This window comes from Talpa occidentalis, unplaced genomic scaffold (assembly GCF_014898055.3).
Source record: "Talpa occidentalis isolate TD23 unplaced genomic scaffold, MPIMG_talOcc4v2.1 talOcc4.14, whole genome shotgun sequence".
Lineage (NCBI taxonomy): Eukaryota > Metazoa > Chordata > Mammalia > Eulipotyphla > Talpidae > Talpa > Talpa occidentalis.
The window spans coordinates 73,783,249-73,801,683 of record NW_023601433.1 but is presented as its reverse complement, the minus strand read 5'-3'; the positions used below and the strand labels follow the sequence as shown (position 1 = coordinate 73,801,683).

Genomic DNA, 18,435 nt, shown 5'->3' with positions numbered 1-18,435 from the left:
CAGGGGAAATCTGGTTGGTAGTAAGTGTTCAGTTGTCACAGCTGGATCTTGTCATCGGCATCCCTTAGGCACCTAGAGATTTCGGATATGACCCATGCTTTTCCAAATGCTCCTTATTAAAATTGTGGTCTCAAATTAACTACGGACACCTTATTTTTAGTGTTGGTTGTCAAACTTCCTTTGAAAATATCTCCTCTTAAAATCCTTTATAGGCTCCCTATGTCGTGAGACTAAAAGTTAGAATCTTTATGATAGCTTAGGAGATCTTATGCTTTTTCTTCTGTGCTCTGGTTTTATTTACAATCCTCCCTCACCCGTTCCAGGCCCACAAAATTCTACTATTCCAGGAATAAGCTCCATTCAGGGACTTTCTGCTTGCTGTTCTCTATGCCCTTTGCCTAGCTCACTAAACTTCAGCTCTTAAATATCACCTTAGGGAATCCCTTTCTGAAGATCTAATTGCAATCCCAGCCATTTGGTCCTTGCTTTTCCTGCTTTGTTGTTATCATAGCAATTTCCACCATCAATCTTGCAACAAAAATTTCCCCCTGTTTTACTAGGTGTATTCCTAGTAAATTTGTATATTTTGCTCATTCTTATATCCCCAGCTCAGACAGTAGTCCCTGGCATGTAGTAAATGCTCAATAAATAGTTACATGAATTAATGAAAAATTATAACTAGTCAGTGACAGATCCTGGGAAAAGACACTTCTGTTTTAGAATGAAATTTTTCAGCTAGAGAATATAGTATTGCACTTTGGATTTATATAGAACTTATCATCCAAGTTGTTTATACAACACACACAAGTGTTAGCTTCTTTATTATTCTGACATCTTTGTAATATAGGTCTGTGGCAGATATTAAGACAAATGGAGGAAATAAGACAGAAGGAAATTGACTTGGCCCACATCACATAGCCAGTGAGGCACAGAACTGATTTTAGATCTTAGATATAACCATTTTTCTTTTATCAGAGTTATTTCCTCCATCATAAGGGAGGAAATCAGTAGAGCCCCTGGACTTTATGTCAGCAACACCAAGCTAACTCATGGAAAGCAATTCCCACTGGAAATTTGCACACTGTGTTTTGTGCAAGCCATTGCCTTTCATTGTAAAAATGTAAATACATCGGAAACAAATGTTGAAATGTGCCCTAAGTATAATTTTTTTCCTCAAGAGTTGTAAGTACAGTTCTTGATGTTCACTCATATGTCTCTTTCAGACGGTTTTTTCCCCTCCCTCCTAGACTTTGTGAGGCTGAGGCTGTTGTGTTTTTTTTTTTTTTAATTAAGTATTCCAGTACAGCATTAGTCTAACACATTGCAAGTACTCAGTGTTAATTGAATGGGGGGGTGGGGGGAGGATTCCTCCTACTGTCCAGTGAACTTTCTAAATGGTTTTTGGTCAGGAGCAGTGAATAGATTATTCCTCTATGATGTTGGTAAACTCTAAAATATTTTCAGGAATGTTTCTGTTTTTAAAAAAATACCATCTATTTTTGACATGAACTAAGAGGTTAAAAATTACTTTACAGGGTGGAGAGTTCCTTTCAAGTTTTACTTAAGCCATAAATGAAGTTGTTATTAGTGTGAAGTCCTGGTTTTAAAGAATTATTTGGTAGTTCCATGTGGAAAATTATTTTCATGAGAATTTTCAGATATTTTTCAAAGTGTTCTAAATGGTTAAATATGACTTTAAGAATAATAACAGAAAATGAAAGCCTGCCTAGTCCTTCTTTTTGTTTTATTAAGCAAATTGAAGAAACTACTTGACTCATTCATTCATAATGTATTAATCTGTCACTTTCATTTTGTGAAATGAATTCCTTGAAAGTGTTATATAAAAATAGGATCTTCTTGCTAGTGAGTAGTTGTTCAAATTACTCAGCATTGATTTTTTTTCGGTTTTGTGAAACTTTGGGGAGGTGTTTAACTTTCCTCTGCACTCCTTTTCATTCCCTCTGTAGTGCATCATCTTGGTTCTGGCCTTTGTAAATCTTAAACCCCCCCCCCCATTAATTATCTGTTTCTGAGATGGTGAGCAAGTTAGTGTGTAGTTTGAAGAGGCAACTAAGGTGATTAGGTAGGGAAGGACTTTATGTAACAAGTTTATTCTTGATAAGAATAGAAATTAGTGACCATTGTAGCTTTGAGAGCCAAGGAAGAGGAATCTAACAGACATGTTTTGTTTCTTAAAATTTTTATTGCAGTAATATTAGTTTATAACATTATATACATTTCAGATGTATAGCATTATACTTCCACATCTGTATATATTATGATCACTACCAAAAGTTTAATTTAACAGGAGACACACTTTATGCATGTTGGAGATTAAGGTGATGTGAGTGTTCAATCATAGATATTTGAGGAGGAGAGAGTAGTGGGTGGGAAATGAGGTTGAAGAGAAGGTAGAATGAGGAAAACTATTGTAAATTTTCTGTAAAATGAAAATAGAGGTGAATGCCTTGAGATTTTTTTCTTATATAGAGTTAAAATAAAATTGTAAATGATTCTGTTGAGATAGTTTAAAGGTTAGTAGGGAAAAGTGTGAGAGGGACCAAATCAAAAAAAGGGTTGCTATGTTGGCGAGCATCTTGAGGCAACTGATACTCAGGATGCCTTGATTTTCAGAATTAATGGTAGAAATTAGTAAAAAGAATTCCCTTCTCCTATAACTCATTATGATAGTCTTACTTTGGAATTTATCTTCAGGAGGATTGGTCCTCGACATGGGTTCCAATAACAAACTCTCTTGGATAAGATCAGACGTACATCAACCATACGCTGAATCTACTTGGGAAGGGCTTATATTTATAAGGTTCAAGGTCTTTTTCATGGTAAAATTTTTTCTTTTTAAGTCTTGTAAGGGACCGTTTATTCCTCTTAATACCATTGAGGAATAAGTAGGTAGTGGGGAACAGCTTTTGCAAACATTTATTGAGATTCAGGACGTGTATTCTGTGAGAGGTATCATTAAAAACAAAATGCTCAGTATATAGATGGAGAACGAAACCATACTAAAAATTTCATGAGGGCAACTAGAGCAGACTAAAAATATTGCATTCTATAGCTTACAATTTTCAGTGACTAGTTCTCTCTTGTTCTTTATGCCTCACAAGAATCTCTGTAGTTTTCATACTATGAAGAGTTAAATTGAAAGCCAGGAATGGTTCCCAGTTTAGAGTCCTTATTTAGAGCTGTAGACATGTAAAGACCCTCTTTTATAAATAACATTCAAATGCTGTGGTATCATCAGATTTAAAGTAAAAGCTCTATTAAATTTAGAGTTCAGTGTTTTGAAGCCAACTATTTCATATGTAACTATATTCTTTTTCTTTTTGTTTTTTTAGTCGTGTGGTTTTGCCATGTTCTGTCCAGGAGGTAAGTCTTGCTTGCTTCTGCATTATTGTATTGATGTAGTTTATTTTGATAATTTTGTATTTTCTCTGTCATACATTTGATATACTTTCCAGTTTATGTGACAAAATAAATTATGAAGTGTTGTAATTAATTGTAAATTAATTTCTATCACAATTCCTTCTTTTAGAAGGATCTAATATCCCAGAGACATGCGTTTCCAGCCTCAACTTAAATACTTAAAGATTAGTAACTTACTCCTTAGAGACAGGTCTTCTGTTTTACTATGGAATATTTTAAATTTTGTCTTTAAACCAAAATTCACTTTCCTATAATGTTTGATGATTGTTTACATTTTTTCCACTTGAGTGAGAGGAAATAAGCTTGTTCTGTCTTGCATATGGTAACTCTTCAGATTTTCAGATGGCTGTTCCCCTCCCCCAGCCCTTTTGTTTCATCTTCTCTACTTGAGGTCACAGGTTAAAAATTCCCAACATTTATCATTTGTTCATTTGGCCTTATATAAAATGACCTCTAGACTTCTTCACCAGCTGGTCTCACTATTCCATGTGTTGTATTGTTCTCAACTGAAAACAGTACTCCTGACATTTGACTTAACTGTAAGAGATTATTGTCTCCCTTGAGCTGCACAATATAGAAATACATCATCTATTTAAAATATTCACATCCTGAAGTTGTAACTATAGCCAGCAATGAGGATAAAAGCAGAGAAGACTTCTAAGAAATCAAGATATGTGTAGTGAAATCCCAAAAGTCCTCTGGGTCCTTCTGTAACTTGCATACAGTTTGCCCTTACTCAGTTTTCTGTTTTTCCTAGACAGTATGTCAGAACCAGTAACTTGGAAGTGGGGCAAAGCAAATTGATAACCTAAGAAGTGACAACTGACAGAAAACAGAAAGAAAAAGAAAAGAAAATTCATGAACTGAAATAATGTTTGGCACTGTTTAATATAGATTTGAACACCGCTGTATATATCTCAGTAGTATCTTCATTTTTCACTGTATTAAAACAAGCAGGACACCCCTCTTTACTTTTCCTTTACTCCTACAATTGATTGGTTGAACTTGATTGTGGAAATTGACTGCTTGTTTTTGTTAAATTTTTCCTTTTAGTTTCAGATAGTTGAATCATCTTGTTGGAATCTTTGAATTTGTTTGGTATTGTCACCCCAAATATCTCACCTTTTTATTATACTCAACAAACATACCTTCTGTTCTCTTTAAGTTATTCTTTAAAATAACAATAAGAAAAGGTATAGTTGTAGGGCCTCCCTGGTGGCGCAGCGGTTGAGCATTGGGTTGCGAAGCTGCCTGCAGCCTCTGCGGCGCCGGTTCGATCCTTGGCTGCTCCCCGGCCACCAGAGGAGGGTCCCACATGGCGCGCAGACCTCTCCTGCCGCCCGCTGCTCCCCTCAGCAGTGTACTTCGGTCCTTCTGCCTGCTCTGCTCCCTGCTCTGGCTCTGGTGAATTCTCTCACCCTCCCGCGCTTCTGACTGTACCCAGTGCATGTATAAACAAAACAAACAAATAAATAAATAAATAAAACATGCCTCTATTTAAAAAAAAAAAAAACATTTAAAAAAAAAATAAAAATAAAAAAAAAAATAAAAAAAAAAAGAAAAGGTATAGTTGTATGTTGCAAAATACCAGCCCATTCATTTTTTTTGCATACTGTTTGTTTCTGTATAAGTTTTTGTTACTTTGTTGTTGACCAAGATCACTTTTACCTTTTGATTTAGAGACATTTTAATTTTAATCCTGTCTTTTAAAATACAACATTATAGAAAATTACATCTTGAAGGATTTAAGGATTGTAGTATCACTTAAGTAACCCTGGTATGTTATATCCTGAAAACCAGAAGAAGAAATACAGTAGTTCGCCACAGAATCTTGCTTTGGTGTACTTAAGAGGTGTATTTGTTCTTAACTTTCTAAATCCTTCTGGGGATGTGTGTGTGTGTGTGTGTGAATGAATGTGAGAGAGGGAATGCACACGTGTAAGAGTGTGTTTATGTTTAATGTACAAGATAGCATCATACTTTTAGATAGGAATACTTAGTAAGCTTACACTTTCCTTTATTTTTTGTGCCACAAATAAGATGTTAGTTTTGAATTATTAATGATAGAATTATTAAAGATAGAGCTTTGTAGTTTTGAGAGAAAAATCATTTCCTCAAGCTGTTTTTTTTTTGGGAGGAAGAAATTTAGCCAAATTTGAAGAGATTGATTGGAGGTAGTGTTTGGTTGAGTCAAAGAAACAAATCAGAATCCAAGAACTTCGCTGTTTACTATTTGTTGAAACAGTGACTCCAGATTGGCACGGAACAATACTGCCCACTCACAAGTTATTGGTATAGATCATTGAGAATTCTGGTTTACTTTAAAATGAGATAGAAGCCACTGTCCCCAATTTCTTGCCTTTCATAGTAGCACTTGTTTGTGATATTTTAAGAACAATGTCTGTTTACTGGAGAACTTCAAAATTAACGATTCCAATCCTGAATACCCGATACGTTTTCTGTTTAGGTGGCAAGGGCCAAATTGGTGATGTCATACATAAGTTATAGGAAAAGAAGACCCCACAAGTCTACTAAAATATGGACTTAATGTTTCTTTGTATTTTCAGGCTTTTCTTACTACATTTTATATCTTTTCTCTTTAGTATTGAAAACACTATTCTGGTTGTTCAACTTTCTTAATTGGCAAAGTGACAATTATATTCCTGCCATGCCTTCCTCAGAATTTTGTGAAATATGTGAGCTATAATAGATATGGAAATGCTTTGGGGAAAAAATGCAAATACACATTTATTATTCAAAAAGTTGAAGCCAGGATCAGTAAGTTTTCTTGATAAGTGGATAGTGCTTATTGAAGTCCCCCAGTATGTGTAAATAGCTATTTTCTTAATATAGAAATCTTGTAAAATATTAGTTTCTTATAGCTGTGTGATAGTGTTTGTCTTTCTTAGTGTATTAATTTCTACTTTGAGTCATTTTCATATAGAACATATGTGCTGAATGGTTTGGATATGTTTTTCTGTGTTCTCTATAGTAAAGTTTTGACACTGAAAGTTTTTGCAGTCACACCTGACTTAGTCAAATTCTGTACTCTTTGAAATTTCAGTATCAGGTTGGGCAGCTTTACTCTGTTGCAGAAGCTAGTAAGAATGAAACTGGTGGTGGAGAAGGAATTGAAGTCTTGAAGAATGAACCTTATGAAAAGGATGGAGAAAAGGGGCAGTATACACACAAAATTTATCACCTAAAAAGGTAAGCAGGCAGAGGGGAGGAGACTCAGTGGACTAAGGTGGAAGATTTTTGGTGCGTTGGTGGAGGATACCTTGTAAGAGTATGCATTTGCCAAGTGTGAACCTGTACCCCTGAACATGAGCATATACAAAGCAATGTAACTAGAACTAATATTAATAAAATTAAAAATGAAACAAAAAGAGGTAAGCATGGTATTGCATTTAATGCTTAGTCATTATATTAAATAATTATGGTTGTAACTAGCCAACTTAATAAACGTTAGCTACTGAACTTACTAATAGGTATACTCAGATAGCATTGAATTTTAATCGAACAATACAGTGTATTTTAATGTTTTGAGAGACCTCCCCTGCCTTTATTGGATTTTTTTTAATTATAGAAACAAGTCTGCTTATCAAAGAAATTCAGATTGTAAAGTAAAAACTTGATCTCTAGCCCTGGCTGTATAGTTTATTCTCCCAGATCAGTTTCTATGCATAATTAAGTGGTAAAAAAGACTTATCACTTGTATTATTTTCTTTAATAACAAATGGGATCATATCATTCATATACTTTTGCAGTTTGCTTTTTGTATTTTATGCTGCAGCATATTATGAACATTTTTCATGTTTGTATTCAATGCCTATATGATTCTTTTTAAAACTGAGTAAATTTTCTTAGTGTTCTGAGTGTTTTGTAAATTATAAGTCAATTTAGATATTTTAGATATTTCTAGTTTTTGAGTTTTACAAGTAATAATTTTGTGAACATGGTTGTACATAAATCTTTATGTCTTGAGTTACTATTTCTCTAGGAGAAATTTTTGAAAGTAGTATTGCTGAAAGGGCATTCTCATTTTAAATTTTGGTATTACTTCCAGATTGCCCTCTAAGAAAATTTGATAGTATTCATTTCCCCATATTTTTCTATTTTATAAATTTTTGAAATCTGACATGTAGAATAGCTCCCTTGTATTTTGGGCTTCCTTATTATTAAAGTCTTTTCATGCTAATTTACATTGATGTTTCTTGTATGATTTGATTGTTGAAATCCTTTGTTCATTGTTTTTATCTCTAGTGTGCAGAAATTCTTTTTGCATATTCTTCTAAATTTGGTAGTCTAATCTCTCTGGCATAAATATTTTAATGTTTATGTAGGGCACAAAAATAATAGTTTTTTAAGAGTCTATTTTGTTAGTAGTTCCAGTTTATTGAAAGACCTTTGCTCTTTTGCTTTTATTTTTGTGGAGTTCCTTAAAGTTTCAGAGAAACTGGGACGATCAGTATATTTTATACTTTTTTTTTTTAAAGAATTTTTTTTTTAAAGATTTATTTTTATTTATTTATACAAGCACTGGGTACAGTCAGAAGCGTGGGAGGGTGAGAGAATTCAGCAGAGCCAGAGCAGGGAGCAGAGCAGGCAGAAGGACCGAAGTACACTGCTGAAGGGAGCAGCGGGCGGCAGGAGAGGTCTGCGCGCCATGTGGGACCCTCCTCCAGGGGCCGGGGAGCAGCCGGGGATCAAACCTGTGCTGCAGAGGCTGCGGGCCGCTTCGCAACCCAGCGCTCAACCGCTGCGCCACCGGGGAGGCCCATTTTATACTTTGCAATGAAGATCTGTTTGGTATATAGTGACCCATAAACATAAAGTAGGTTACCACTTTAGAACCTGAATTTTTGTTGTTTTCTCATAGATTACAGCATTTCATTGCCTATTTTAGGTTTGAATAAAGGCGATGACTCTGATCAATCAATTATTCAGAGACTGTCTTATTTTTGGTTTCCATATATTTGTTGGCTCCCTATGTGTATTATAAAAAAAAATGTGTCAATTGAGAGAAAAATTTGGCTTTGGTGTAATCCTTTTACATAAAGTATGTATTAAATTTAGTTATATACACTCAGCTTTTTCTAGTATTTTACATTTACTCATTAATTAATTTTGTCAATAAGTAAAACTCCCTTCACTATGAGCATTTACTTCTGGAATTCTAAAATAAACCAAGAATTTGATATGTGAAACATTTTATTGGCCTGTGATGTCTGTATGTGAATTACCTTGAAATAGATCTAAAAAAAAAATTGGAATAATGGGGAAATGTTTGCATATTACTACTTGGAAAACATCAGTTGCTAATATATATGTAAATGTAAATATGTAATATCTTACCTGTGTTTTTAAAATATTAATCAGAAAAAAGCCTAGAAAGAGACCCTATGTTATGAATGTTTTTTCTTTGGTGGTAGGATTATAGGTGATTTAAAAATAGTCTGTATTTTTGTTTTGTGAGAATGAAAAGAATGATAAATACTATTTTTAATACATCTGATTTAGGTGACATTACATCCAATAATTATGAATTTCTTAAGTTGAGGAAGAATACATAAATATGGCACATGCAAGAGATATTCTTGTTCTGGAGAGCTTCTCTGGGTTGAACTTTTCGTGCACTCAGTCTTCTGGAACAGCTTCTTCATTCCTAGGAGTTGAAATTATTTGTACCCTTTAGTTTCAGCCCTTTGTGCTCACATTTCCTCCTCATTGTAGTTCTAAGAAATAGTGTATAAGAAGACTCTAAGGTGTGTAATTATCCAAAGTCACACAGCTAATTAAGTGGCAGAATGTTGACTGAGATTCTCTGATTTCTCTTCCCATGCTCTTGGTCACAGGTAAGCCATCCCAAGTGCCTGACAAGCAGTCAGGACCTAATAAGGATATCTGTCCCATGAGATAGAGCTGGGGTCTGATTGAATGATAGGGACTGTTTGATGTTCATAGAAGGCTAAAACCTTATAACACAAAGATGGTAACTAGGTGAAAGCATGAAGAGGTATGAGACAGAAAAGGAAAAAGGAAAGAGTGGCAGTAATAGGTCTAAGGCAGTACCATAGATACAGGCACTCTGACAGTGATGAAAACAATTAGTGCGCCCATTCTCTGGGTTGAACTTTAAGATAAGAACCAACTGCTGCTGTAATCTAGGGGAGGGAATGGTCACAGTGTAGACGCAATCATATGTCTGCACTCAGAGTCACCTGCGTCATACTAAAGGCACAGTAGCCACAGGATAACTATCATAGGGAGTGACAAAGAACCAAAGCAGTTAAGTGCTGAGACCTTCACTGTGCTAGTGGAAAGACTCCAGTCACACACAGGGCTGACTGTAAGTCCCCTCAGACTTTATCAGTTGAGCATGTACTGATGTATATGCCCACAGTTCCTAGAAAGCTCCTCTCTCCCTGAAGACGTTAAACTTAAGACCAGTAATTCATGTTCCCTTTTTCATCATTTACTCCTTTGGGTAACCTGTGGTACTGTGTGCACTGTCTCTATATAGCATCACTAGAATTGCAGATTTGACAAACTTGCCTGCTAAAGTGGTTGGCTATGGCCACAAATTCCTTATTTTACATTTTGTTACTTGAAATTCTGAGGTCGCTTAACTTAATGTAACCACGTTCTCTGGATTCCCTGGCCAGTATTTTTGCATTTCAGCAAAAATATTTGTTGGTAAGATACAGCCTCAACCAGAATATTGAGAAACACTCTTGGCAAGGTATTTTTAAAAACACACCAAAATCTAGTGACTACTGCAAGGAACATTTCAAATTTTTAATTTCCCTGAATCTCGGATGTTAATCTATGGCAAGAAATTCTTTCCATATCCTTTGATAACTTAAAGTGAGTAGTTGGGGGCCTCCCCCATGGTGCAGCGGTTGAGCGCTGGATTGTGAAGCTGCCTGCAGCCTCTGCAGCGCCGGTTCTATCCCCGGCTGCTCCCCGGCCACCGGAGGAGGGTCCCACATGGTGCGCAGACCTCTCTCTCCTGCCGCCCGCTGCTCCCCTCGGCAATGTACTTCGGTCCTTCTGCCTGCTCTGCTCCCTGCTCTGGCTCTGCTGAATTCTCTCACCCTCCCGCGCTTCTGACTGTACCCAGTGCTTGTATGTATGCATGCATGTATGTATGTATAAATAAATAAATAAATAAATTTTAAAAAATAAAATAAAGTGAGTAGTTGCCCATTCTAAGTCAACCTCTCATAATTCTAAGCAGAGTATCTAGTACTTAGTGTATTTTTACTGTTAGTGGTCATTACAAGTGCTTTTGGTGGGTACTTGTTCATTCTCCATAGCAGCCTTTTCTAGTAAGGAAATTAAGGCTCAGGAAGGTTTAAGTAACTGGCCCCAGTGACACTGTACTTGGTAGCAGACATAGGCCAAAAGCCAGGCAGGCATTGTGACTCCAGAACCTGCCCTCTTAATCACTTTGCTCTACTGCTGAACCCTAGGAGAATTAGAATATTTTCCATTTCCTGGACTGAACACCAAGGGAGTTTACAAAGAAATTATTCCACAATCACATATTTCACCATATCCCATTTTCTCATAAGTTTAGTCTCAACTTTTCCAAAATAAAATTAACAAGGTGATTATCTGCATATCCCAGGTTGTTATCACTCTTTCCAGAATGTAAATTCTTGACTCTAAGCAAGCCATTTTCTTCATTGTCTTCTAGAAGGCACCTGTTGAGACCTTTCAGTTCTGATGTTTGGTTGCTTATAACCTGGTGCTTGCAACAGAGCACAGGCATCTTTCCTTGACTACTTATAGTTATCCTTCTTCCCTAAATTCCATCACTTTTTGTCTCTTCTGCTGATTTTGACAGCTAATCATATATTTCCACCTGGATATATATATATATAAATATGTATTTATTGTCATGTACCTCCTTTACATAAAAGTTTTAGTTTGTTTCCTTAAGTTGTTAAATATGTAGATAGTAGTGGATGGTGGAAGGAAAGACAGAATTTATGGACAAAAAAATTTTCAAACCAGGCAAGGAGATGTGTTGCAACTGTTGAGAAAACCTTGAAGCTCTCCTGAGACCTGGTAGGAGCACACCAACCAATCATTTTGTTGTTTTCTCTCCCTTTTTGGAGAAAATCAGTTTTAGTCTTTCATTTTTTTCATAAACATCACCTTAAGACCAGTAATTCATGTTCCCTTTTTCATCATTTACTCCTTTGGGTAACCTGTGGTACTGTGTGCACTGTCTCTATATAGCATCACTAGAATTGCAGATTTGACAAACTTGCCTGCTAAAGTGGTTGGCTATGGCCACAAATTCCTTATTTTACATTTTGTTACTTGAAATTCTGAGGTCGCTTAACTTAATGTAACCACGTTCCACCTTCAGTCAGTCTCCAGTGCTGGGGGATTTGTAGACTTTACCATCTCCAGAATAGCCTTGTTCCCCAAAGGTTGAATCAGCGGAGGTTTTATTGAAAATCATTTTTAGGGGCCTCCCTGGTGGCATAAGAGTAAAGTCTAAATGCTATCACCACAAGGGCCTGAGTCCAGTCCCTGGCCAGGTTGCTAACCACATACAGCACAACAGACCTCTCCTGTGTCACCCACTGCTGCCCTTAGCAGTCTATTTCAGTAAATCCACCTGTTCTGCTCCCCACTCTGTCTCTGGTGAATCCTTTTACCCCTTGTACCTCTGGCCTACACCCCAGCTCTTCTATGCCAATAAATAAAATCTTAAAAGAAGATCATTTTAAAAATTTCATAATTTAAGTTAATAGTTCATTTTTGTAAGCAAAACGAATTATTTGCCAGGAACTAAAGTTGTGTTCATGTTTTAAAAGTGAGAAGTTTAAATCAACTGAGATTGCAAAAATTGGCTATATATGATGATTCATGTCTGGAGAGTATTTCTAAATAAGTACAAGTAAGAATTTAATAATTAGCCAAATATAGTATAATTTGTTTTTGAGTTAAGAATTAGCTATCAGCACATAATGTTTTCTTTGTAAATAATTCTGTGTTAAATTTTGCACAGTTCAGAGTTTTCTAAATCAAGTTATCCTATTCCAGAAGAATGTCAGCAATATCTATTTCTGAAATATATTGTTTCTTCATTATGGTATATTTTATTACTCCTTGGTATTCTTTTGTTGCGCGAAAAATACTTTTTTTATTTTTTGTAATTCTGTAAAAGTTTAGTCTTGTTTTTCCTGGAAACTGGCCGATTTCTATCTGGTTAGTTTGTTCCTATCCCACAAATTGGGATTTTTTTTTTTGCTTGTATCTCTCTTTCCTTTCTTCAGTCTTCCATCCCTATCGCTACTACATTTAATGTAAGTTCCTTTACCTCTCATGAGCTTCTCCAGTTGCCTCCATATGATCTCTTGTCTTCTTTCAACTGTTACAAATAGTGCTGCTTTGAACATTGTGGACAAGTTTCTGCATGGACACATGTTTTTTCCTTGAAGTGAAAATCAAATTCACACAAAGCCAGAATGATCTTAAATTTAAAATATTGAATATATACCTAAACGCGTGCCCATAACTGGAATTGCTGGGTCATATGGTAGCTCCTTACTTTTTGAAGAATTGCCAGTTGGTTTTCCAAAACAACTTTATCATTTTACAGTTCTGCTAACAGTATATGAACGCCTCAATTTCTCCACTTTTTTGACATTAATTATTTTCAGTTATTTTGAAATAGGAGCCATCCTGATAGATGTGAGGTGGTATTTCATCATGGATTTGATTTGCATATCTCTGGTTAATGATGTTGAGCATCTTTTCATGTGCTACTTCTATTATTTGTAAATCTTTGGAGAAATATCTGTTCAGATCTTTTCTCCATTTTTAGTTTCTGTAGTTGTAAGAGTTCTTTGTATATTCTGTATAGCAGTCTCTTGTCAGATACGATTTGCAGTATTTTCCCCCATTCTGTGAATTATCTTTTCACTTTCTTGTGTTTTTTGAAAAGTTCTTCATAAGTTTATAATTTTGATGAAGTCTCTTATTCTTTTCTTGTTTATGGTTTTGGTGTTATATCTAAAAAACTACTGCCCAATCCGTCAGGGTATCATTACGAATTTCCCCTGTATCACAATCCAGAGTCACAAAGATTTGCATCTATGTCTTCCTCTAAGAATTTTTTAGTTTTAACTCTTCCATTTAGATCTTCAATGTATTCAAATTTTGCCTCCATCCTTTCTTGTCCATTCCATTTAATGTTCCACACAAAGCTGGGATGATCTTAAATTGTAGGTCAGATTATGTCATTCTACTTCTTAAAACCTCAGTAGTTTCCCATAATATAAGAAATAAAATCCAAAATCTTTTGACCTGTATGATAGAGTCCATGCCCATCTCAGCATTTTCTTGTTTCCCTCTGCCTTTGTTCAGTACTGTCTAGCCTTGCCACAGTCCTGAATAGATTCAAATGAGCCAAGTCATTGACTATCTTAGGACCCATGGTCAAGCTGTTACCTCCCTGTCTCTTCTTGTGTCATGGCCCTCCACATCCTCAGATCACCACTGTAATTTCACGTCCTCGGGGAGGTCCGGTGTCCCCTCTTGTACAGGAACTCATTTATCCATAGCCCTCTTTACTTCCCAGCACTTTGGCAGAGTTGATTATCTTTGTCTTTGTTTACTGGTCTGTTTTCTGCTCCCCTCTCTGGAGGTTGAGCAGTGGGTAAAAATTATTTCTGTTCACCATCATTTACATAACCCCTGGCACAGTGGACACTCAGTAAATACATGAGTGCGTGAATGAATGAGGTGCCCAGTGTACTAGGTATGTTTAAGATAGAATTATAAAATGATAGATTAACTGCTTTACTTATGGCAAATTAATCTGGTCTTCAAATTCCTCCCTTGTTTTTCTGCACCTCATATTTCGCCACTGTAGGATGGAGGAAAATAAAAAAGTGGAGCTTTGAACCATTTTGCTCATTTTGTTTACAAGTAAATGTAAAAATTTCATGGGAAAAGTACAGTTTTAAATGATTTGCCAAGACATTATCTCAGAAACAGGATTTTTTTAAAGAATGCTAAGTAGGAAAAATTCAGTATATATCATGATTATTCATTATATAACTACTAAACTATATAAGCCCGGTTTTCTTGTACACTTGACAAAGTTGTCATACCCTGAAACAGATTCACAAAAATTGTTTTATATTGAGGTTAGATTAATAATATCTCCACTCAACACAATTGATAAAATATTTAAGTTGTATTTTACCCTGAGGTTAGATATTCTCAGTGTTCACTCATAGTTAGAGTGGGGGCAGGGCTAATGTAATAGCATAGAACCTTTGTGCCTTTGGACATTATGCTATAGCTAATATTAAGCAATTGAAATCTAGATATGTTTATCTTGAGGTTAACATTGTCATGAGTATTAGTTTATTGCAAAGAGAATGTGTATGAATAGTTTGGAAGAACAGGAAAAGGAATATCCTTTTCATATGTTTTTGAAAACTTAGTGCCATTGTTAATTCAGTTAATATTTGTCCTTTTTCTGAGACTCTTAAGCTTCCAAACCAGAATTTTCTGTATTTTATTGCATACATCTTCCTAAATGATATTGAGATGGATGAATGATATATATGTATATATACTTTCATTCATATATAAATGGCACACGAACTGCCTTTATATGACTATTCAAGTTGCCATTAATGAAATTTCTATCCTTTAAAGTAGGATTGAAATTTAATTTTATTCCATTTATGCATTTCCCCCAACTGTAGTTAGTTACTTTAATTTGTTGAGGAGAGATATGTTTATGTTCTCATGTTAAATGTTAAAAGCCAGTAAATTTGAAACAAAAATAGTTCAAGGGTTTGGTCTTTCTTGACTAAGTTAGAACATAAAATGAACTGTTGTAATTCAGTTGGTGGAAAAAGCTTCCTGGATATAAGGTTATAGGTATTTGGAAGTTGGAAGCTTGAAAAATATTAAAACTTTATTCTAGATTTGACTCTTGCTGGTTTTTAGTGACTTACTGCCAGTTTTCTTCTATTTGGTTTAGCAGATTTTAGGAATTTGATGAATATTAAAGTTTTAGACTGTTGGGCACTAAAAAAATAAATAAGGTAGTTAAAATATGTTTCTGAGCTAGTATGTGACTACTTTTCTCCTGCCTTTTCTAAATAAATAAACCATTGCTAGGCCTGACTTAGATATATCCTGAGATGAGAGGGTAGGAGAATAGGGGGGTTTATTAGAAATCATGAAAAAGGAGGGCCTCCCAGGTGGCGCAGCGGTTGAGCGCTGGGTTGTGAAGCTGCCCGCAGCCTCCGCAGGGCTGGTTCGATCCCCGGCTGCTCCCCAGCCACTGGAGGAGGGTCCCGCATGGCAGGCAGACCTCTCCTGCCGCCCGCTGCTCCCCTCAGCAGTGTATTTCATCAGTCTGCCTGTTCTGTTCCCCGCTCTGGCTCTGGTGAATTCTCTCACCTTCGCACGCTTCTGACTGTACCCAGTGCTTGTATAAATAAATAAATAAATCTTTAAAAAAAAATAGTTTGAACTGCTTGATATTCTTTGATTTTTTTCCATGTGATACTGTTTTCAGTTCTCCTGGCTTCATTTTTCTAAAGTTATATCCCTTTGCATGAATCTTCCTAAGACTTGCAAACTATTAAGTGTTTAAAGCATTAGCCTTACTTCATTAGTTATCTTTTAAGAATGTGAAGGCACACTCTTACTCCCATATGTAAACACTTTCCTCTCCAGTAATTTAACTTGCCACATTGATGGGAACCTAAGTATTTATTATATAGCTTCTAAGATGTTGGGATTTGAATCCAGCCTGTGAAAAGTGTTTGTAGAACTATTTTCTTTGTAGTGGCTCAAATTAGTAAAAATGGGCATTTCATTTGCATTTCTTTGAACAATAAGCCTCCTTGTGTTTTCTAGTTGTAATGTGTTGGTGGATGTTCATTGCCCATTTATCTGTTGGGACCTTTCTTGATTATCTTAGGAATTTGCAATCATTCATCATGTATTAATTATATAGCTGACCTTTCCCCTCTGACCATACTGAGGCAGCCAATAACATTCATCTTTTAAACCTATAAAATTTTATACTTGGATGTGTTTTAATATAATCTCATTGCCAACAAGGGTTCTTCATATTGTCATTTTTCTTTAGTTTGTGTTACAAAATGTTTTTAAAAACTTTCTTTCAGAGCTCCTCCCTTATTCTGGGGTCTTTGTGTGTGAGCGTTAAGAAAACAGTATAATATAGTCTAGCTACTTGTAAAATGTGCAGGTTGAATAGCTTTAGTTAACACCTGAATTTCACAGTAGGGGAGTAGATCAGAAACCATAAAAAAAAAAAAAAAAGAATTGCTTCTCTGGAAAAAAAAAATACTCTTAATCATTTTTTTTTTTACATTTATTTTTCATCTGCTTGATTACTTTTGTATTGAGAAAGAAAACTTAGTCTTGGATACAAGTTCATGAAGCTTAATATATTATTACCTTTGGTTACAGTACTATTTGAAGCAATCTGGTAAATGCCAGCAAAGAATTGGTGGTTGAAAATATATCCATTATTTCTTTCCTCACAGCAAAGTTCCTGCATTTGTGAGAATGATTGCTCCTGAGGGCTCCTTGGTGTTTCATGAGAAAGCCTGGAATGCATACCCCTACTGTAGAACAAGTAAGCCTGCTTTCCAGCTGCCATTTTGTGTCTCTACCCCACTGCTAAGGAGAGGGACTCCTGGTGATGACTCTTTTGAGAAGGATTACACCAAGCAAGGTCTTCTTTAGGTTCTCAGGTAGTCATCACATAGTTTGTGGCAGGAGGACTATATTGGGTTCCTCCCACCACGCCTTTGTTAGAGGTATGGGTTCTTTCACAGGTGACAGCTACTTTGAGGTTCTTGCAGACAGAGTAGGTTCCAGGGATGAGCAAATTAAAGGAATACAGAAACCTTAGAGAAAGGCCATCCATACTCAGAAATGTCTCTGGTATAGTCTCAGTAGTACTTTACTTATATTGCTCCATAACAAAGGAAAATTATGACGGACTTCTGAAAATTTTCTGTTTGTTAAGTTAGCCTTATAAATGACATTCTGACTTTGTGACTTTTACTCTTGTTTTAAAATTAGATTATTGACTTCATAGTCTAAAGTATCATGTAGGGTCACTTGTGTAGAAATATGTTTTGGAGACATAAACTACTAAATCTTCTGTGTTTTCAGGTAGCTTAATCTTTGCAGCATTAAATTTTGGGACAGATTGTATTGATTCTGATTAATATTCTGAAATTTTTCCCCTTTCGTTGCCTACTTGTCCATTATGCCTCAGTTGTAACGGTGAGTAAATCTATTTTGTGTCATTTACTCTTGATCTTTAAACTTTTCTTAGTAATTATTTTCAACTATTGCTTGCTTTTTTCTATTTTCAACTATTGCTGCCCACCACTGAGTGACTCCTTTGCTTCTTCTACCAACCCACACTCATTCCCAGTAAAAATGGGCTCTTCCCAATTTTGTCTCAGTCTCCTTGCTGACTTTATTTTGCTTCTGCTACTCTCTTTTAATGCCAGAATTGCTTGCCAAATCTCACAGCTTCTTTATTATTGGCACTGTATGCTGCATGGCAAATAGGGTTGTTTACATTGTTTAAAAGCATGCAGTATTTGGTTTGCCTGACAAAGTCTATTCAAATAGGTAGCTAATAATTCTTTGTCACTAGAAGAGCAGTAGTCTTTTGTAGAGTCAAAGCATGGGTGCTTATGCTGGGGAAGGCTCCCACACACAGGAGCCCCAAAGAATCGGTGAGAGATCACTGTCATTTTGCTGTTGTGTTTTCTGCAGAATGAATATATGAAAGATGATTTCTTCATTAAAATTGAAACTTGGCACAAACCAGACTTGGGAACATTAGAAAATGTAAGTTTTGACTCTGGGCTTTCAGTGCAGAAGCCCCTGGAAATGGGTATACTGTAGACCATTTTGTCATCACCAGAGTGATGTCGCCTG

The 18,435-nt window shown here is 35.8% G+C and overlaps 1 protein-coding gene across 1 annotated transcript in view; it reads left to right on the top strand.

Annotated features, from left to right (window-relative positions):
* The window catches only part of PITPNB (phosphatidylinositol transfer protein beta), a 63,648-nt gene that overhangs the window by 814 nt on the left and 44,399 nt on the right, over nt 1-18,435 (top strand). Inside the window, exons 2-6 of the mRNA XM_037510795.2 lie at nt 3,354-3,384; nt 6,506-6,651; nt 17,016-17,107; nt 17,759-17,766; nt 18,271-18,345. Coding sequence (XP_037366692.1) covers nt 3,354-3,384; nt 6,506-6,651; nt 17,016-17,107; nt 17,759-17,766; nt 18,271-18,345 — 352 coding nt within the window. The remainder of the gene's footprint in view (nt 1-3,353; nt 3,385-6,505; nt 6,652-17,015; nt 17,108-17,758; nt 17,767-18,270; nt 18,346-18,435) is intronic.